Source organism: Pleuronectes platessa, chromosome 4, assembly GCF_947347685.1.
Source record: "Pleuronectes platessa chromosome 4, fPlePla1.1, whole genome shotgun sequence".
In the NCBI taxonomy this organism is placed as follows: Eukaryota; Metazoa; Chordata; class Actinopteri; order Pleuronectiformes; family Pleuronectidae; genus Pleuronectes; species Pleuronectes platessa.
This window is the reverse complement of record NC_070629.1, coordinates 23,273,784-23,297,130: the sequence shown is the minus strand read 5'-3', so window position 1 is coordinate 23,297,130 and position 23,347 is coordinate 23,273,784. Positions and strand designations below refer to the sequence as shown.

The 23,347-nt window shown below is 41.6% G+C and overlaps 1 protein-coding gene across 3 annotated transcripts in view; it reads right to left on the bottom strand.

Moving 5' to 3' along the window:
- Positions 1-420: 420 nt before the first annotated feature.
- sh2b3 (SH2B adaptor protein 3) overlaps positions 421-23,347 on the bottom strand; it is a 46,965-nt gene continuing 24,038 nt past the window's right edge. For all 3 annotated transcript variants that reach the window (XM_053420049.1, XM_053420050.1, XM_053420052.1), the window contains exons 3-8: positions 9,296-9,397; positions 9,094-9,182; positions 5,693-5,784; positions 4,901-5,115; positions 4,456-4,633; positions 421-4,339 (exon numbers count right to left, since the gene is read on the bottom strand). In XM_053420049.1, coding sequence (XP_053276024.1) covers positions 3,966-4,339; positions 4,456-4,633; positions 4,901-5,115; positions 5,693-5,784; positions 9,094-9,182; positions 9,296-9,397 — 1,050 coding nt within the window. In that variant the 3' untranslated portion in view covers positions 421-3,965. The remainder of the gene's footprint in view (positions 4,340-4,455; positions 4,634-4,900; positions 5,116-5,692; positions 5,785-9,093; positions 9,183-9,295; positions 9,398-23,347) is intronic.

Here is a 23,347-nt window from a genome sequence, read left to right as displayed (position 1 = left end):
GAGCTGTTGTCGAGCAAAAAGCTGAAGCCAGAGATTTCTAAAAAAAACATTGTTAATGTCTTATAATTGAGCATTAATAAATGATGAACCATCAGTAGAGGCATGAATAACGGCAGCATATTAATCCTCCATAAATATTATGAAGATGCAGCGTCCTCATCTTACTTATTGATAGTGGAGGCCTCATTTGTTCTGGTTACATCTGGATTCTGTGAGTGAATCCAGCAGTTGAACTAAAACACCATGTATGAACATGCACATGTTTCGGTCTCAGCTTCATACGTCACCTGCACCAGTAAATATCTGGTACTGGTTCATTATCTGGTACTGGTTCATCACACAGGCTCATTATCTGGTACAGGACGTCCCAGAGGAACAAGGCGACACCCAGAGAGAAAACACACAAACTTCTCATGTGAGTCATGTTTTTTTTGGTTAGGTTTATTTTACAAAAAGTCAAATATACAGTTGATATATATATTTTAATATAATTTAGATGCTTATAACTGAAAAGGGATGCAAACACAATGAACAGGTTTTAAAAGCTGTTGTGGTTTTCATTGGCTGTTGAGGGGGTTCGTCGGGTCGGACTGGAATGTTTACAGTGCTAAGTTAAACAGAATGAACAGTATTGAGGATACATTCACCAGATGGACATTTTGAAATGGTGGTGCGGACGGGGGTGTGGTTGAGGATGAAGGACACCTGAAGAACACGAGGAATCATCTCAAGCATTTAACTCGATTCTGAACCATGAAACAAAACAGGAAGCAGGAGGAGCATGTGATGCAGCGCTGGTTTGTCTGGGATCTTTGATTCGCTGTTTTCTTTCGGTCTAAGAGCTTTTTTTACAAACGTTTCTCACACGATTCCTCCGCGTTGAAGCCTCCGCTTGCTCTCTGCAAACCTGAAACACCACCTGAAGCCCTGGGCCTCTCTCAAGATATTGCACTGTACACAAGCTCCCACACAACAAAAAGGGGAAAAGGCAACAGCTGCTTTCTGGCAAAGGCACAGTCCTTCTCCTTCAAAATAAAAGAATAAAGAATTCAAACTTAATACTGTGACTGCTGCTTTCGACTCGTCTAGATGCAGAAAGACCAACCGTACGTTTGCCAAAAAAGACGTCTTTGTTTTTGTTCCCCTTAATAACACTTGACAGATGAACAACATGTTGAAGAGAACACAACACAACCATTGTACACATGTTCCTTTGGTAGGAAAAAAGCTTGAGTTATTGAGTAACAAGAGAAGTTATCACACCACGCTCGTGCAGATCTCTGAACACAACAGGTGACTGGAGAGAAGGCAGAGTGACAGACAGGTTCACTGAGGGTGCATTTCAAATCAGCTGCTTAAGTTAGTGTTGAAGCAACGTTAGAAACAAACACACAATGTTTTCTGAAGGTCGAGCTTCAGTCGCTGAAAACGAAATGTCCGAGGATTTGACATTTCATCTTTGGGAAAATTAGATTTACTGTATGAACATGTGATTTCTGGTTCTTTGAGATTCTGGTTTCGGTTTTAGGAAAAAATATCCAAAGGCTTCTCAAGGCGGAGCAGCACTGACACAACGAGGCTACAGACGGATCTCTTCATTCATACCTGGGTTCAGATCGGTTTGGGTCTCCTTCACTGAGCGATTTAATTCCAGACAGGAAGTTGAGGCGCTAGCTGCACCCTGCAGATCTTTAACATCCACAAAGAAAAACTAAATAATAGACAAAGAGGAAAAAGAAACTGAAAACTCGTCTCCTTTAACAAACTAACTGGAAACCAGAGGACTTTCAAAATATGCTTTGTGTTTTTTTTCTTCCCTGTAGAAAAAGCCTTGATAATAAAATTCCAATATTAAATCAGCTTGTGACAATAAAGTTCTCACCCGAGTTGAGTGATGTGCTGTTTATCTGTTCTGATCAATGCAGCTTAAAAAACTGGAGGTTTAAACCTTTAAAGCAACGATGACACGAGTTACTGGAAGTGATGGATCTGCTCATAAAATCTACTCCAAGAAACCAGAGAACAAAGAGCGACACATGTGATCCTCTGTGTGTCACATGTCACATCTGGACATGTCACATCTGGACACGTTCACATGTTTGCAGACTGAAACCAAACCTTCCTCATTAAGCCTCTGATGAGAAACACAGACGTGCTGCTCAGAACACATGATTTCCACAGTCCCTCCCTGGGGGGGGGAGGGGGGGGGGTTCTACCGGCTGCTGAGGCGACAGAAAACAGACGGACACAAAGAAGAATTAATGCTGTGAGTGTAAAAAGTAGAGTCGGACAATATCACAAGTATTACTGATCCCGGAATGGAGTTTTTTTTATCTGTTGCTGTATGAAAATAAATCTTAACATTCACTAAGGCACGTGTGTGAGTTCAGCCTCGTCCACTTTGAAAAAAAAAACCTTAAAGATGATCAAACCTCCACAAAACTAGAAAGTTTTAAACAAGTTAAAAGTTTCCAGCACTTTGGCTTTTAAAGGTCTGTGCATCGAGTGCCCCCCCCCCCCCCCTCTTTGGAGTGAAGCCTTCTAAGTTTATGTCAATTTCACACCTTTCATTTTTTGTTTGTGTCCAAATAGAATCACCTCTGAGTCTCATTTTGGTGACACAATAATCTCTAACGCACAAAACCCATGTTAGGAAGTGGAAATTCTTAGTTTGAAGTCACAATGTCAATTTTGTGCTACTAAATGAACACATATACACATGTATATACATATATAATAATAAAAAACTGTGAAAATGTATATTTAAAAAAATTGCATTTATTTAGTAGCAAAAAAACATTGTGTGACTCTGAAGTAAATTGTGAGGAAAGATGACTTTGTATCACGTGTCATTAAATCCATTCTCACGTGTTATTGCAGAAATGACCTGAAGTTGATTTTGTAAAAAAACACACAAATTCGCACATGCTCTAAGGTGAATACTGTACCACACTGAGATCAGCGAGAACATGCTGATCAACGTTCACACATCTCACACAGACACACACACACACACCGACAGCACCACACACAGCCAGGAGGTTCCACAGCTTTGGTTCTGATGGAAGCTGAAATCCTTAATGGTTTCTGTGGTTCAGTTGTTTCTTCAGCGAAGGTTTGAAGGAGTGGAAGCGGCGCTCGATACGATTCTAGACTTTAACCAAGTTTTTCCCCTTTTTACTTTTAATTTTTTCTACAAAAACAAAATCTGTGTATTGAAAAAATACACATTGTTTCCAAAGTGCACTGAAAGCGATGTGCACTTCAATATATATAATAATGTGTAAGAGGAGGAATATCTATCGAGTGTGATGACACTCTAACCTATAGAGTGCTTTTTGTTTCTAAAAAAAAAAAGAAAAGAGTTTGCTCCACACTGGGAACTTTGTGTCAAGAGTAAATGTCTTTTAAATATTTTAAAGGAGCACTTGATTTATCCACCCACAGGCAGGTGGAGGTTAAGTGCCACAGAGGTTGAATAGAAGTATTTGAATCTAGTTTTCCGGGCTCGAGGACAGCTACACATGTGGCTCTCCCTCACTCACACAGACCCCCAACATCAACACAACAGGAAGAATCATCGTCATCGTCAACACTGTAATAAAACTCCCAAAAAATACATTCACTGTGGACACTCGGGGGGGGAGGCAGTGTTGGTCTGACACTGTTAGACACACACGCAGCTCAGACGTAGGGAGTGTGTGTGTGTGTGTGTGTTTGTGTGTGTGTTTCCACGTACACAGTCCTATGCATTTATCAGACTTGTTCTCTCAAGTTCATGAGTCTCCTGAAATCATGTCTGACACCCCACCTGAAGCTGAAGCTGGGTGTGGGGGGGGGGGGGTGACAAATGGGTAAGTTTGTGTGTATGTATGTGATTGTTTGTGTTTGTGTGTGTGTGTGTGTGTGGGCTTCACAGGTGACTTCTGTCTCTCCGAGGTGATGCAGGTATGCGACTAAGCAGATCACAGCAACATGTACTGGTTGTCTATCGCCCGCTTGCGGCCCCGATCGGGCTCCAGCTCGTAGTCCGAGTCCCGCTGAGGGATGATGGGCGTGTGCGGGGGGGCGTGGCGCAGCAGAGGCCGCCTCCCCACCGACTCGCTCCGGCGCAGGGGTGCGGGGGCCGTCGTCAGGAGAGGGTTGGGGACGGGGTTGGCACGAACGGGGTGGTGGGTCCCCTGCTGGGAAACGGAGCTGGGAGTGGAGGCGGAGCTGCTGGTGGAGCAGGAGGAGGCCGGCTGACCGCAGCTGCGAGCCAGGCTGCAGTGAGCCAAGCTGGGCTCAGAGCTCCAGCGATGGAGGGAGAACGGGACCAGGAGGGCGCCTGAGAGCGAACCTGAGGGAGAGGGAGAGAGCTGGTTAGTGAGAGAAGCACCCAAAGACTCAGAACTGATGCATCAACACTGTTTTGTATGATATGAATGTGCAGCGGGGGGGGGGGGGGGGTCTCACCCTGTGACGGGGGGCTGGAGCCCGCCACCACGAAGCTGGACAGCGTGACAGCACCTGCGGCTCCACACTCCAGAGGGATGGGGAAGAGGCGGAAGTGGCTGAGCATGTCCATGACAGAGGGGAAGCGCAGGTGCTGCACCCTGCACTGACCCCACTCGGTCAGCGAGAGGCGCAGGTGCTGCAGAGACAGAGAGTGACACCGAGTTATAACAGTCTGAGCCAGAGGTGAAGTTCTCTTCTTTTTCTCTGTGTTTATGATCTTTCACATGAGCTGTGTGTGTGTGTGTGTGTGTGTGTGTGTGTGCACAGTGTTTCCTCATTAAAAGACAAACAATGCAGGTTCCTAAAAATAACAATCATTCATATATATATAACATGAGGACGTGAAATGAGCTGCTACTGAAAACCCTGTTTGTTGTGTTTGATCAGATGCTGCCAGACGTACCTTTGCTTTTCCCTGGTAGTTGAACGTGAGGACGTAGTCCCCCCGGCGCGTCTCGCTCTGTCGTACCAGAAAGACGCCGTGTCCCTCGGGTCCAGAGCTCTGGACCAGGTGGGCGGCCTTGACGCGAGAGATGGGCCCGTGGAACCATGGGTAGGAGAAGAGGAAGTGATCCGTCTTCTGGACCAGCTGCTCCGGCAGGGTGAAGGCGGGGGGCACTGGAGGGAGGAACAGACGAAGAAGACGGGTTCATTCTCCTGATCATGAAGCTGGACGAACATCTGAAGGAGTGTGATGTGAAAAGTGTTTCACTCATTCACAATATCATTGACACCTACTCTGCTGCCCCCAAGTGGCCAAATGAGAATTAACTATAATGACTTTACAAATAGGACTAGAAACCTCTAACTGCCTCAATATGTAGCTGGGAAATGTAAAGTAGCCTCAGAAAAAAGGCTTGTTTCTATCTTTTCTAATTCTCATTTTCTGTTAAATTTCTGTCTCTTCCTATTTGAACTTGAGTTTTTTTTCTTTTCGTATCTATATAGTATGTAAATCGTTGACTGCACGAGGAAGCCGTGCACATAACTGGGTCGGTATCTGATGGGCACACGATGTGATGGTATGAAGTCTGATTGTAAAGTTCAATAGCTACATAATAAAGATAAGACCCAGAGGTTGAGGTTGTCAACTCTTCATCCCAGACCAGAGGGGACACATCATGGGTCACAGCACACACAGCTACACCCTGAGTGTGAGGACATGTCTGATCAGTGTCCTCGTCTCCTCACTCACTTTGACCTGCGGACGCCGAGCTTCCTCTGCGATTGGCTGGAACGGAGCTGTCAGCTGGGGAGGGGAGGGGCTCCAGATCCACGCTGCCCGACCTGAGGGAGAAGACCAGACTCACATTACACTCACACATGCACTGGCCCACTGTGGACCACCTGAGGAGGAGGACATGGCAATTTCATCATCATAATTTATATCAAAATACAGAGGAGCTGAGACAGAAATCTTATTTAAGTGACTGTGATTACACCAGCGTCTCAAAAATAAATGTGTCAGTGATTTATTGATGTTTTATGAGAAGGAGCGACTAAGATGGGTGGAGAGAGAAAAAGACTGGGTGCGGTAGAGCAAGGGTTCAGGTCTTTGACAGCAACTGAAAATGTTACTTAAGTTAAATGTGTATTATAAAAACTATTACAAATCATTATATTATTATTATTATGCATGAATATATTTGTAGCATTTCACTGCTGCAGCTGGTTGAGATGAAGATTTAACATAAAATGCAACAAAATTACTAATACTTTTTTGATTGGATTATTAATTGTGTTTTTTTGTGTATATATTATTGTGTAAAAATTTTCAGAATCATAAGTCCAAAGTGACACATTTTGTCTGGTTCTATTAACTTTAAAATTATTAAAAACAGACACAAAAATTAAGATAAGAAAACACGAACACGAATCTGTGTGTGTGTGTGTGTGTGTGTGTGTGTGTGTGTGTGTGTGTGTGTGTGTGTGTGTGTGTGTGTGTGTGAGGTTAGTGAACGAGGTGATCGTGGAGGAAACAGCAGGTTGAAGTAAAGACACCAAGCACAGACAGGAAGTGAGTCCAGTTCACTAGTTCAGATGCGATGTTTTTTCTGTTTCACAGCTCTTATATACACACCTACAAACAAGCACACACACATAAGCACATACACATGCACACACACCTACAAACAGTCTGTATGTCTGCGTTTTTTGTGTACACATGCATTTGTGGTTTTGTGAGCGTGTACACGCACATACACAGATGAGAAGGGGAAGGTTAGAGAAGCGAGCCGGAGCAAATCCTGCTAAAACGCTGACTAGAGTTTGCAGCGTTCTGAATAACAGGAAGACAAGACTCCTTTCTCCTCTTCTCTGTGTGTTTCTCTTCTTCTATCTCAGTGAGAATCACTTCACTCCAACAAGGTGAGGACGTCTCTGCCAGTCAGCGATGTTTCGAGGATTAGAGGGAAGGTTTTGGAACAAACTCCACCTACCACATCCAACCACATCTGAGGGCCGAACGCGTTTCTACACGTTCCAAATGGTGACGCGCCAGCATCCAACCGTGCCCTGGTCCCTCCTTTGTACTTTGAGCTCCATGAATCATACGATCAGGGATAATATCGCACACGCTCAGACAATAGGTCTTTTCCCTTTGCAGACACAGGTGTTACTAATAACATCAGCGATGGCTCTGGCCCTGATGCGGAAGCAGCTCGCTGGAATTCACCCATCATCAGGTTTATTATTTACACGTGGGCTTTTCCTGCTGTGACTTGTTATCGTGTTTTCTTTGGAAAAGGCTTGAGTTCTCCAGAAAGGAAGTAGTCTGGTGTTGTGCAAACCTTCTTGAGAGGTGAAGAACGGACATGGAGCTGCGATGTAAACAGTTCAGATCCGGAGACAAGCATGTTTTATATCACTGTCTCTCCTCTGAATCCAGTACAAATGTATGTTTGAGTAAAATATGACGAGTGACAGACGAGTTAGGGTAGATTTAGATTTACGGGCAAAAGAACACTTGTACTCATCTACATTTAAATCCATAACAAAATCCCTCGTTCAAAAAGTGAACACGTCGGCCGAGAAATACCAAGAAGTTGCCTGTGTAATGATTCCATGTTGTTTTCACATGAACATGGTTTGTGAGGTATCTGAATAGACACAGTGAATTCAAGATTGAACTCTGACCCTGATCTGTGTGTGTGTGTGTGTGTGTGTGTGTGTGTGTGTGTGTGTGTGTGTGTGTGTCTGTGTGTGTGTTCCAGACATCTGCAGAAATGAGAAAGGTCCTGAGATTCTCTTGAGTTTTAGACCTCCCACACATTTCCTTTCACAGAGCAACACACACTCGCACACACAGACACACAAACACACACGTTCAACACGAACAGAGCGAAATATAAAGTATTACTTTCATTTGTATTACGGTACTGAGTATTCCTTTGAGTAATCAGACTAAACATATTTCTGAATTTGAACTTCTCTCACGACTTCGTCTCTGCTTGTTTTCCTGCTTCTGTGATTTCCTGAATTTAAAGATGAATCAGATTCTTCAGTAATGTGAAGAAAGAAAGACTACAGACTTCACACTGCAATCTGGAGCTGAAAGTTCTGATGTGATGTCTGTAGAGGTAACTTGTAACTTATAATGTGAATCTAATATCTATTATATTAACTTATTTCTTCAAAATGTTTACGAGGGTTAGAGCTCGGTATCCTGTATTTGTATTTGAGGAGCTCATTGATCATCATTTTTAAGCATGCTGAAAGGCGGGGCTAATGAGGCCCTGTTGACCAATCACAAGTCAGTTCCAGGTTTCATGCTGAACCCCGAATGGCCCCCCATAGAATAACAAAAGTGCTGCAAGTAAATGCACTGTATGAATGTGTGTGTGAATGGGTGAATGTGAAACTGTAATGTAAAGTGCTTTGAGTGGTCATCAAGACTAGAAAAGCGCTATATAAATCCATTACCATTTCAGTCCACTTTTATATCATCAAATATATAATTTAAAACAAGCTTACCAGAAAAATGTAACATTGAAATAACTAGAATAAATATCGGTGTCATATGACTATTCACCTAATTTCTCTATTCTAATATGGTTAACCTGTAAAGTCAGTACACTTTACTTCAGCTCAATTTGAAAACTAAATGTATTTACCAAACTTTCAAGCCCTGACAGATTAGTGTACACACCAGATGCATTGTAAGGAAACGTGTTAACATTTTATTTGACTGATGAGTTTGATAAATGATTCTTTTCAAATCTGCAGTGGACAAAGTGACTCGAGAGCAAACTGCAAATTGTAAAGCACAGGAACCGACGAATAGACGTGGGCCCATTCATGTAAATGTTTGTTCACATATACTCACACACTGCAAATATTCTCACTTGCATTTGCAAACACATACCTCAGCACAAGTAAACACATCCAGCACACCCACAAACACTGAAAGCAGCCAACAAGTCCAAGTGTTAAATATTTCCCCTCGGAATCTCATGGAAAAAGCTGCAAGGGAGCGAGGGATGAGCAGCACTCAGGCTGCTGCGTACTGTCTGTGTGTGTCTGTGTGTGTGTGTGTAGCTTGAAACAGACTGGATTCTAATATCGATGTTCATTATCAGGTATCTTTGTGTTTCTCACCTGTTGCTGATACATTCTTTCAGCTCTGTGGTCCAGGAGCTGACCTGCTGGTCGTTGTCGGTCTCAAATATCAGACTACCTCGATGAACCTGCAGAGACAACAGTGCAATTTAAAATTCACCAGGTTAGATGTTTTTTAATTGCAAAACACGATCCTCCAGAATCACTGCTGTTATAATTCTTTGCATTGGTTTTTACGTACCTTTAAAACAAATGTGTTTAAGTTGTCGGGCATCTCCAGTCGGTTGCATCGACGGACTTCTTGGATATCAGAGCACTGAGTCGTCAGCTTGGGGCTGGACGCCTGAAAAACACAATGAAGACAAGAGTCCGACAAATTAGACAATATTCTCAGGAAATTCCGTAGAAACAAAAGTACTCAACGATCAGTCAATTGAACCAATCCTCTGATCTCTAACAGTGTTTGTATACATGTTTGTGTGTGTGTGAATCCTTTGTGTTGAAACTGAGGCCACCCTTTGTGAAAGAAAACTCAGTGAATCGTAGGAAGGATGCATGATGGGAGCTCCCATGGCAGAGCTCCAAGGTCGACCCCACCAGGGCCGACTGTGTATTTAAAGAATGTTAAATGAGATATGAGCATTTTCCTGGTGGCTCTTTGACCCGAGGACACTTGAACTCCTGACACCAAGAATCGGAGGCTTCTGACCTTTACTGTGCGAACTGTAAACCACGAACGGAACCCTCTGTAACTTTTATGCACTAAGAACATACACGGAGAATAGGAATTCACATGGAGGTGATTTCTATTGCCACTATTTAAAGTCCCGTCCCATGCAGGTGATCCTGAAACTCAGATGGACAGAAGAACAATGGCGTGCACACACACTCAGGTGCACAATACCGGACATATACCCTCCAACTAATCATATGTGACAGATATAGCATCGCATGGCCTCCAAGCCCCAACATACAAACGAGCGCTAACAATGCCACTGGCGTAGTCACACACAGAGACCCACACACACGGATGGATGACTGGGTCAGCCATGTGGACAGCCCCGTGGCATGCTGGGCCGGAAATCACCTCAGAAATGAAGCCTGCATGTGTAACATCTGACCATGAGAAAAGAGATTCAGCAACTCTAATTGAAGGCTTGACAAGGAGAATGTGTGTCGTACTGTGTGTTAACTATATGTGCACAGAGGTCATCGTGACACTCCCCTCACAAACCCACCAACTATCTAAGTCATTTAGCAAGTGGAACATTTCAGGCAACAACACGTTAGACCTTGTTTAATGTTAGCAATTGCGTTATTGCATTATTAAACCAAAGATTCTATATGTTTTTTACCTTTAATATAAATCCATGAATGGGGTTATTAAAATATGGATACATGATAAGTTGCAGTGCTAAAGCTGTGTCCACCTTGAACCAGAGAATTTGATTGTAATATTTTCACATTTGCAAGAAAGAGAAGATATAAAAAAATAAATCACAGAATTAAGTTGGTGATAAATGTTTCATGTTTACTTAAGAAGAGTGTCCAAGGCTTTATGAAACTGCAACAATCTAATATCAGAAGTAATTCATTAATTAATCAATTAAAGTTGTAATTGCTGCTTATTTACACATCCAGCAGTTAAACAACATCCTCAATAACTTGGAGTCATGTTTGTGTCCACCTGAAAAACATTAACGTTAATAATAATGCTACTTTAGCTGTGTTTTGAGTCTCCACCAAAAGCAGCAAAGGGAAACTAGCTCTTCAGCTGATTAATGCTCCACCATGTGTAAAAACAATATCAGATCTTTACACAGCTTCAGATTAATTTTCACGATGAACCAAAAATATTTTTACTTTCGAGAAATGACTAGTTCCTTAAAACCACTGTATTTACTCTTCTGGCAATTAAATAGTGAATTGCCCCTCGCTCCCAAACAACCACAGCTCACGGTGGAAACCAGGGAGCTTAACAAGCTACGGTTGGATCAGCAACAGATCTTATAGGACGAACACATGCATCAGAGAATAAGAAAAAAGCAAGAGGGTAGCGTGAGAGAACAGAAGCAACAAAAGGAAACTGCGAGGACAGTGGAAGACACAGTGTTGGGCCGGCCAGGAGAGAGAAAGACGGATAAGGAGCAGGAGAAAAAAAGCAAGGAGGACAGATTCCAGGGCTTTGTGCACCCGATGAGTTTGAGTTTATGTGACATCGAATGAGCCTGAGGAATGTCTATGTCAATCCTACACACACACATAAAAACAGACAGGAACACACAGACATCAAAAGAATAGATTAACCCCCCCCTGCCCAATTTCCTCAGCTTGACAGTGTTGTGAATGAAGCCCATAGGTCCAAACGCTCTCTGTTTTAACCACAGTGTCGAGTATTATCAATGAAAATACACTGTGATGCACAAATGAAAGGGATGTGACTCATTGAGTGCGATCTGAGTCCGTGAATGAGGAACTGACTAAAAAGCAAACTCGAGCCAAATTGCTGTCACGGCAACATTTCTGTGCAGGATGTTCAGAGAATTGAATTTCTGCTTCTTAAAATTTGGGTTAAAAAACATCCAGGTTTTTCGTAGAGCTGACATGTGTAGAAAGATAAAGTTCAATCAGCTAAGAGGAAAGATGTGACCACTTACAGGAAAAACAGATGCAGAGTAAAAAAAACTCATCATGGCAATGCTGATTAGTAATGAAGTGGTGCTGCAGAGGCTGCAACGTGTTAGACATTAACGTTAAACGGAAACTGATTCATTCTTGGAAATAGCAGGTGACAAACCAAGTGCAGTCGAGCTGCTCTGGAGCTTTCAGTTACTTAATCAGGAGAAATCTTGTAAGTTGTTTTTCTTTTTTTTTTTAATTTCAGCCATGTTAAACATCTGCAACTCATATCATGAACTAGACAAACTAAATATAATAGATAACTTAAAGCTCCACAGCTTCACACTTTAAGGAACTTAAACCTCAATAACAGATGTTTTTTGGCCACATGGGGGCAATGGACACGTGTTGTTAACACAATTCTAACATGTAGTTCCATTGTTAGGTAGCAAAAAGTTGCTTGTTGACACATCCAGCAGTTAGAGAACAATGTCCCCCTTCATCTGGAGCCAAGTTTCTGTCCATCAGATGATGGCGAGACCAATATTCACTCTGCTCTTTACTCGCATTCACCTGTGTGTCTTTTGTTTGGTGCTGACTCTACGAGATGTGGCTGTTTGTGCACGATTGTGTTTTTGTGGTTGTGTGTACGTGAATGTGTGTGTGTTTGTGTGTGTGTGTGTGTGTCTGTGTGTGTGTCGATTAGCTCATGACTCATCGAGAGGAATGTTCTGTGAGAATGTGAATGAGTTGCTGTCTGAGAGCATCTTCGAGGAGCCATATGTGTCTGTGGAGGGATAAGAGAAGAAAAAGAAGGAAAACACGCAGCAGATGTCTGCTTGGTTGAGCAACAACATAACAGGCCTGATTTCTGTGAATCAACCTCATCAGGGGAGCAAGTTCAAGCTCACAGCACATTTCCTATCACTACAAACTGAAGTCTGTAATACTCCCTGGAGAAGACACACACACACTCAAACACAGAAACAAACACACACACACAGGCCCTTGCCCTTTTTCTTCCTTCATTTTGCAATCGGCACACAACTCTTTCAAGAGTGTGTCCTCAAACAACACCACCCAGCAATGTGGGAAAACAGTGAGCATTCATGAGCAGTGTTCATGTTTACAAATTGCTCAAACAGAGTCAGGGAAGTGTCAGAAGGTGGGAATGCGGCATCATCAAGCATTAAAAACCCTTTTGTGTTGAAACCCTACCCCATCCAGCTACACTAGACAAAAGATGAATCATATTTTTAGACATACAAAAAAAAAATAATGAAATCTCTGACTTATTAAGTATTTAGACCCTAAATTCTGAACTTAGAATCTCCTTTGGCAGCAGTTAAGAGATTTGAATCTCTGGCAGCTTTGCACACCTGGATTTGGACAGTTTATCCCATTCTTCCTGTCAAATCCTCTCAAACCCCATTAGATCTGGATAAGAAGCATTTTCATGTCTATCCACAGATGTTCTATGGAGGTTAAGTCTGGTTCAGCCACTCAACGTCTTTCAAGAGAACAGTCCCACAGCTACTGCAACCTTTCCCTGGCTCTTTGCTTCAGGTCATATCGTGCTAAATATAATGAAAAGTCGCTCTGCTCTCAAACTGTGACCAAAAAGGTCAAAATTTCAAGTGCATAATGATCACTAGTCCGTTTAACTGCAGGTCCAGCACATGTACTACTTTCACATTTGTGGATGAAAGTATTACTTTAAGTATTAGTGTGTGTTCCAAAGATTAAAATGGTCCACGGGTGATATCTGACAAAACTAAATGAGAAGAGAGAAGAGGCGTCTTACTGAGAGATGGAGAACAGGAAGGTTAACTGGCGGCAGTGAAAAATAAGTACTGCTTTCAACCACAATGGCCGACACAGGAGCCATGGTTGCGGTACAGGGGGAATGTTATGCTGTGTCTCTCTGAAGTGGTCCGTCCATTGAAGGCTACTCTGAAAACTTCTTTCCGGGTCGTCGCAGTTTTAAGTTGGAAACTTTAAAGTAGCACAAACGACAGAAAGAAAATACAAACGCTGCAGGGACGGATGTACCACCTCAAACACAAAGTCTCTCACAACTGGAAAAGTTACTGTAGAGTCCAGTCTCCCTCTCTACCAATAAGAGGAAGCCCCACAACATGACGCTACCACGACCACGGTTCACCAAAGGGATGCTGTTCGCCAGGTGATGAGCAGTGACTGGTGTTGGCCAGACACAGTGTTTGGAGTAACCAGACCAGAGGATCTTTACCCCCCATACAGATGCTGTTTGCAAAACTCACAAGTGGTCTTTCCTGTGCCTTTTACTCAAAGTGGTGACTATTGGGTTCTTGCTCACCTTCCTAACCAAAGCACTTCTTGTCCGTTTATCGAGTTTGGACTAATGGCCTTGTTGGTCCAAATATCTTCCATTTCACCATTAATGAGGCTCCTAGAGACACTCACAGCTTTTGAGATGATTTCGTACCTTCGCCCTGATCTTTGCCAGGTCACAATTTTAAAACAGAGGGAAGTAGAGAGGCATTTTTTTGTTTTTTTGTCTTCACATGTAATGTGAAGTGTGGGAACTTAGTTCTAAATTCAATTCAATTCATTCTTTCCACCGATGGACTCAAGTCAAATTCTAGAAACATGCGAAGGAAAATTAAAGCAAACAGGAAGAGCCTGACCACAATGATGTTTTTTTTCCAACTCTTTATAAATCAAGTTTCGATCGATGAGCAGAAATGGCAATTTTATTAATTAACATATAAATCTACTGCACATTACATTGTGCCAAAAGTGGAGCGGTCTCAATACTTGACTGTAATTGGCTTATTAGGATCAAGGACCTGGACCAGAGCCTCTGAATACAGCAATAAAACACAACAACCACAAAAAGAGATGGAAAATGACCACAATAAGATGTAAAATCGGGATGAGTCAATCGCTGCTGGATGACAGTCAGCGTGATGTCGAGCCCAGCATCATGATTTTCCAGGCATCAAGTTAATTGTTTACAGCTGACATGACGTACCAACAGCACGTCTGCCATATGCCAATCAGTAGACATTGCCCAACCCTAATGTAAAATATTCAAAAGAGATTCAAAATGAAAAGACAAAAAAATATGCTAGATGACTTTAATGAGAAATGAAACAACCACCAAGCAACTAAATATAAACAAGTATCTCCAATTGGAAGCGGAACGACCACAATGAGAAGCAACAAAATGAAGAAAAAAACACAACACAAAACGAGTTAAAAGCCACCACAAAAGAGACACATGGTCTGGCTTGGCTCGTATAGTAGGTTAGTTGTGTGCAGGTGAGTGAGTGAAAGGTCTTTGGAGGAGTAACTACTCCTTAATCCTTCACTTCAGCGCCTGCCAAAAACCAGAAGCTCATTTAACATGCCCTTGAAAACTATAACCTGGCATCAACCTCCTCTACACACACACACACACACACACACACACACACACACACTCTGCAGGAGAGGGAGAGATATGGACCAAGCAGACAGATCCAGACATGGAGAAGACAGTGAACATAATTTGTCTGTTTATAACCCTGAGGGAAGCTTTTCATTAATGTCTTAGATTGCTGCTTCTACGTCAGCTCACTGTAATGTCTGAGGCATCAAGTCTTACAATTCTACTGCAACAGTGGAAGCAGCTCAGTGTAAATTCACTCTTTAGATCTGTCAATTTGTTTAATACAAACTAAGATTCTCCCCAAACTTTAAGAAATATAAGGAAAAGGGCTGGAGTAAAAAAAACTGCACTTTAGCAGCAGAGTCAATCAATTTAAAAGTATAAATCGGGAATAAATTGTAAAACACTAACACGGCACCATGTTCTTTTAGTTTCGTGGTTCTGGTTTGTGTACTTGAAATGAATTCAGGTTGTATCTACCACAGCAACCACAAGTTACTGTGTGTCCTTGTCCTAGATCCACTAATGACCCAGAGTTCACAATATTTGTACATTTAAAAAAAATTAACCACTAATAATTCAAAGAAGTCTTTGTTGTAGCTGTTTTAGTTACTGACTAAAATAAAAGGGCTCAATAAATATGGAGATTATCAATCTGGTGGCGTTTTCAGTTTTCACTTGTTCTTCTCAGATTGAGTCAACTTTCGGCAATATGTCGACTTCAAACACTCACACAGGAATATGATACAGATATGCAATGAGGACAATGTGGTCTACATATCTGTAGTAACTCTGTGTCATCTGAAAGTCTAGAATCTGATATTCTCGTCCTTGCATGTTCTTTCCTCACGTATTTGGCACTGCCTGTATTGGTCTACCAAGTGTTGTACTGGGGTGACTCTTATGGTGGATGTGTTTTTTCTACACTGCACATTTCCCCCGTATTCTGACTGTCAACCTTTACAAACGTCAGGATCTCTGCTTACATTTAAAAAAAAAATTTGTTTTGCAGGTTTAAGTGCTATGAGTGCACATAGTCTCTAATGTGAGGATTTCTCAGTTGAATGCCACTATACATTTTGATCAGTGGATTCTAGATGGGCTTTAAGGGATATACATTGTGATCATCAATCAATCAATAATGTTAAAATGATAATTAAAATAATAAAAAATGCTATTAAGTTATTTTCTTGTGATGTCTACATTGGATATAACAAAAAAAAGAACGAGAATCACTTTACTGTACTTTAAATGCTCCAACCTTCTTTTCTTAGCAACTAAGACTTTAGAGATTTAACTCAAATGAATAAACATTTACTTCGTAACATAAAAGTAATACAATAAAAAAGTAAAGGATGTTTTCGGGACAAACTTCCCCCGGGTTTACGCACTCGGACACAAGCATAAACAGTTGATGAGAGTAACTCACAAACAAACAAGTGACACAGCGACAGATGAAACCGCGCAGCCTCTCGCCCACGCAGTCACAGACACATCTACGGTTAGAGTGCACACACCCACACACACACACACACACACGGGTGACACACAGGAAGTTTGGAGTCCAGAACTATCTTCCCAGGGTCCCTTTCTCAAGGCCGTCACTACGGCAACTAACTTGACACTCAACATTCCTCCGGCCCTCCGAGGGTCACCGCAGCCAATGATGTCCGGGGTGTGTGCGTGTGTGTGTGTGCGTGTGTATGCTTGTGTGTGTGTGTGCTGCTGGGTTGACCTGCAGGGTTACCAGCTCTCTGGAGAGATTCTGGAAAGCATTTATGCAGAGTTATACCACACACAAACACAGACACACACACATATACACACACACTGTAGGACACTTTGACTTAGTGGCTCTATTTTAGGTGTGATTAGGTTTGTGTTTCCGTTCCGGTTTTTTGAAATTGGATGTTAAACTGGTGAAAAACGCATCTTGGTGAGACATGGTCACTGTAGTTTGTCTTTTGTCCTTCCCACGAACAGCGGTCCCTGCTGCTGCAGACACACAAACTCACACATTGCATTATTTTATCCAGTTTGCCAAACTTCTAAAAAACTACAGTTTCCTGGCTGTTTGCAGAAATGTATTCAAAGTTAATTAGAAACATATATTTGCAGCCCATTTATAAAGCTGTACGTCTTCAGTTCGGTGTTGAGTGACACAAACAGGCTGGGGAAGTTGAAAACTACAAGACGAACAAGCGAACGTTCAACGCACTAATGTTTTTTGGTCTTTTTCTTGATATTTATTGACAATAACAAAACCACACATATCACATCTGGCTCATGTTACAGGATTGTAATGATCCGCCTGCAGCTTAAAGCTCAGCCTGGATCCTGTCCGTTGTGCACACACTCCCAGTATGTGCGTAGAGAAAGATGACTTTCTCTTTTAATGTGTTTATACAATAGCTACAGCTGCAGCTAACACTATAGTGATCTGCAGCAGCTGGCATTGTTTTCGCCGCTCCACTCCAGTGCCAGCCTCCACCACCTGTTGCCTGTCTCACACAGATGAACACTCCTGAGGTTTACAGAAATAGATCCTCTGATCCCGGCTCATGACGAGGGAAACTAAACTTTTCCTTCTGTGTGCAGCCATTAATCAGATCTGAAACTTGGTGGAGATCATTACTTGTAAACATTTTCCAATAACAGAGGATTTTTTGCAAGCAGCGGTAATGATTTTGGATAATGCTCCTTAAAAACTCTACAGCTAGTTACTTCAACATTTCCAGCGGTTTATTTTCATTTACACTACTACTGCTAGTACAAGACAAACATCAAAAGTAACAATATTTTTTTTTAATAATGATAATGCAGTTAAATTTAGCATGATCCTATCTTATCTAAAGTTATGTTATATCATGAGGTTAAGGAGGGTTTTAAAAAAAAATGGCGCTCGGAGGGTGCATCTTGCCATGTTAAAGAATGGAAAAAAATAGACTGCATCTACAAATTTATCCACATCCACTCCAAAATGTTTTAGCTTCTCCATTGGCCCATGTCCCACCTACCCACCAAGTTTCAATAAAAACAGTAGAGTAGTTTTTATGTTTCCCTTCTAACAGACAGTAAGAGAAGGGGAACAGATCACAGATTCTCTCTGAATATGATCCTATAACTATTACAATTATTGTTGGCTTATGTCCACAGTGAGCAGCTGTGAGCACATTACTATACTATCTGAATAAAATGAGCACAATCTACAAGTTTAGCGCAAAATTATAATAATAAAATGTACATTAATTTTGCATTCAGCCAGCTAACATGACTGTATTCAATTCAGTGAACATGAAGCGGCGATTGCGCTGTCACACTCCAGGAAAATGTTATGAAATCATGAGAAAAACACACAGTCACCTCTGTTCACACTGTTATCTGGTACATGTGCAATTGTGGAGATCACTAGAGCTGATCACACTCACAATCTGCTCTATCTGTGGCATTATGGAGGATGTGGAGAGAACACACGTGCGCACACACGCACACACACACACACACACACACACACACGCACACACACACACACACACACACACACACACACACACACGCACGCACACACATGCATGCACACACACAGAGAGAGAGCGAGTGCTACTTGTGGGGTTACCAACTCAGATCTAGATGAGTGTGTTCTTGGAAACCTGTCAGAAGCTGTCAGAGACGTAGCCTTCAGTAATGAAAAAATGTGTCAGATCATCGCGCTCCGGTTCTCGTATACTTCTCAGAAATACTGAAATACTGTATATGGAGAAGTCAAGACAGCCCACTCCAAGATTCAAAGAAAACTGAGCGCAGTTCCTCGTAAATTGAATTAGCTGCAGATTTACACACACAAGAAAAGACCAATTAGCACGGCTGACAGAGGGGAAAGAGGTGACATGTTTCTGAGTTCGATAAGATTAAAAAGAATTAGGATAGTTAGGGAACTACTTCAAAAGTCTTAATATATACGAAAATTGAAAAAAGACACTGTATAGTATGCATTATCGTATAAATACACATACAGTTATGAAATATTTCTTGGAGTACATTGACCCTTAAAGAATTAGCTTGTGCAAGACACACATGAGCTTGTGCAAGAAGCACATTTCCCCACCTGACCATCTTGACATTTCTTCATGGCTGAAACACAACATAGAGGGTGAGGTTTCATTTGTTGTGTATTCAGCACACAAAATAACCACATTTATCAAACTTGACAATTGTCAGAAAATAAATAAAAATCAGTTACTCAAGATCATCCAAAGACGTGAGTAGCCGGCACATTACTTTTAGACAGACGTGTATCTTTGGGAATTGGACATAAATAGCTCTCATTCTTTACGCACCACATACAATACTGCTTTCATCTCCCATTGTATTGGTAACACAAGTGAATACGGCTTGTGAGCCTGAAGCAAACGACATGGCAGTGTCCCTGTATGAGGCAACTTCCGGAGCATCCTCCTGGGAGCATATAGGCCGGGATCAAGTTGACCATGAGGTCACAGCGTCCCTGATTTGAGTTTGCCTGTGGGCTTCCTCCCTCCTCTCTCACTTCCTGTCACCTCTCTACTGTCACCAATAAGGAATGAAAAATAAATTATTCCAAAAAAGACAAATATGCTCCCAAAAAAAGAGATACGTTTCCAACTCTCTTAGATGAAGAAAATCTCTGTGGCCCAGACCACTGTTCCAGTGTGACTATTGGAATTTTTATATTGATCTTTATATTATAATATCAAAATCATCTGCCCCAGATAAATTATCCAGAGTGAGACAAAAAAAAAGTACATGGACACCAGCAGAGTGATTTGAAGAAAGTTTCAAAAGCACAAAACTTAATGCAATTTGTTTTTGCCTGTGTGTGGGTTTGAGTGTGTGTGTGTTCGTGGGTCTGTGTGTGGGTGTGGGTCTGTGTGTGTGAGACGAATTGAGTGCTGCTCATCCACACGTGTCAGACCAGACATGTGTCAGTTATGGGTGTGTGTATGTGCGCTGGCCAGTTAAGGGTGTGTGGTGTGTAACTGTACATGTGTAGAAAAGACGTATTCTTCCCCAGTGTGTGAAACGTTTTCCTCATCGAACACAAAACCTGTATGTGATTCTGTGTAAAAGTGATTTTCTACGTCATAAAACCCGCAGCTTTCAAGTGAACTCTGGTTTCACCTCTGAGGAAAATACAAAAAGTGGATCTCATTTTTTTTCCAATGGTGTCAAATATATAAAAAAAATCTTACACAAATACTTGATACTATTCTAAACTGATTTTAAATAGGGAATGAAGAGTAAAAAAATCTCATTAAGTCGATTATACAAAGATGGTCAAATGGGTAAAAAAAAAAAGCAATGGAAAGTGGTGTAAGAGCAAACTGCAATATGCTGCATAATCTATTCTTTACCCTATTTGTGTATCCATTACAATTTAGTATTTCGTAACTTTAAAGCAATTAAACAAAATCTATTTTGTTTAATTGTAACTTTAAAGCAATTAAACAAAATCTATTTTGTCTTCCAGGTTTTAAAATTTGACAATTTACTGCTGTTTTTTAGAAGTTCTTGTGTTTAGTCTTGTCTCAACAAAAAAATAGAATTTGATGATGTCACCCTGTGCTCTAGGGATTATACAGGTATCGTTTTCTGATGTTTAATACACCAAACAAATAATCAATAATGAAAACAATCATTAGCTGCAGCTCTACTTTTCTTCATGCATTTCATAAAATATAACGATAACTGATTTCTGAAACGGTGACATGTCCAAAAGTTGGGAAAGGAAAAACTTTCCCTTGCCCTTCCTTTCCCTCCTGGCCAGTGCTGCACCATTGTCTCAGAATAAACCTGACTGTGCAGTTTTGCCCCTTGTGACTACAGATCCTGCACCACTGAGCCAGAACCAGGTTTATATAGGGAAGGAGATCTCGTCACGATAACATTTTCCACACACGACTCGACGCCAAGCGGGACCTTCCAGGGCCAGAGAAAACTCTGAATGTTTATATCACAGGATCAGACGGCAAAGTTTGCTTAGTGAGAAGCTACGACTCAACTGACAAATCATCTCCGCTGGCAAAGGGATGAAGAAAAGCCAGTAACTGATTTTGGGGGATTTTTTTTTGGAGGGGAAACTGAGAGGCACAGATAATGAGTAAATGCTAGCTGTGCTTGGCCCTGTAATGGAAACCATGCTAACGACTTGCCCAGAGAGAATCGGGGGGGGGGGGGGGGGGGGGGAGGCTGGAGATGTGACTCAGAATAAAGCTGAGAGGAAAAAAATGTTGAGAGAAGAGGAGAGGGCCGGAGCACAGAGGATACACAGACATGCACACACAGGTTTCTACAGAGTTCAACAAATTATATGTTAGATATTTATGATACAACACAGAATGAAATGTAAAACCAAGACCACCTTCTTACTGTGAAAGTATAACAGAAAAAAAAAAATGAGGGCCTACAAACTTTTATTAATTATTACATTAGGGGTGGGATTAAGACATTTTTTCAATATCAATTAATCTGCCACTTATTTTCTCAATGAATTGCTTAATTGTTTGGTCTATGTATGCTGAGGATGGTAAAATCTTTAACAACTAGAAAGGCACAAAGAAGATTGTAGGTAAGACCCAACTAGATCCAGATTTTACAAATAGATTGCATACACTCCCATGTCAGTTCCCTGAACATGCAAAAAAACAGAACACAACGTTAAAGGAATTAAAAACCAAGATTGTTTCCTGACCAATAACACATCCTAGCACCAGGTTTCCGTCCAGTAGTTTATATGCATTTCTACTAACTAACCGACAGACAGACAAACTAACATAAATGAAAACATAACCTCTTTCTCAGAGGTAATAATTTTGAAGGTGCAACCAATGCAGTGGGATTTCTACGGCTCATCCAGATGACCGGCTCCCCTATGACAGACAAGGCCATTGTCAATGCGAGAGAGAGAGAGAGAGAGAGAGAGAGAGAGAGAGAGAGAGAGAGAGAGAGAGAGAGAGAGAGAGAGAGAGAGAGAGAGAGAGAGAGAGAGAGAGAGAGAGAGAGATGTGGGCAAGTAGCTGTACGAACCAATGCATTTTCCACACAAGTCTACAATGAAACGGCAAATGCATACACAACACATTCATTAGAGGTATTTTATGCAATTGAGAACTTTAGAAAAAGTGATGAAACTGTGGTGGGACAAATTAAGACTGTGGTGGGCGGCCAGAGTCTCGGTAATTAAACAGAGGAGCTGATTTAAATTTAAGGTCATTATAGTGGCTGTTAACATTAAAAGAAGTGATGCACATTCTTTATCGTACTGCAATTACAATTCCCCGGCCCATGACATAATTAGCATGGTAATATCATTTTTATGGAGATGTGTGTGTGTGTATATATATATATATATATATGAAGAGAAGAAGCCAAGAGAAAACTGCTGTGACAATGTTGCACAGCTTTGCTTTGGGGGCTTTCCACAGGCAACTCAGCAAGGTCATGTGCACTGACACTGTGGTTGCAGGTTACACACATGCACACGCACGTGCACACACACACAACGAAGGTTATGACAGGAGGAAATGCGCACATTTGAGAGGTATGAACCTTACTGTCAACACCACAGTGTATTGATCTATACATGTAGAGTATTGATTAATGCAGGTGGACACACGCAAGAAAGCACACAGGCGCCCGATCACACACAGATAACACAACTTCTCTTTCTGTAGAAAACACACGTAACTAGAAAGAGGTAGAGCAAGAGATCTGACAAACATCTTGACCACATGACTCTAACCACCCTACTTCCTTTAGATGTTTCTCTTGATTTTGACGCACACACACACAAACACTCCTCCCACATTCAGGCATTTTCAACACACTGAGAGAAGTTTTCCACTCTGAGTGAGAACAAAGTTTTCCTTAGACCTTAACAAACATAAACAAAGTAACAAATGCTGCGAAAAGCTAGTATCGCTGTACTTAAGTATCCGCAGTGGACTTCAAATTCACGGCAAAACATGATAATAATTAAATATACACAGATATTTACAGTTGAAAAAAATGACATATTCCATACATCCATCTAATTGTACCTGGAAGCCTTTACACCTACTTACCAGGAACAAAACCCTGCAAAGCAAGTTAATTTCTACAATGTAAACCTGTAGCTGCAAGTACCTGCTCGTCAATTTCCTATTCATGACTCATGTAAAAGGCCCACGTTATTTACACATGCTCACTCAACTTAAACAGAGGTGACTCCGGCAGAGCACATCA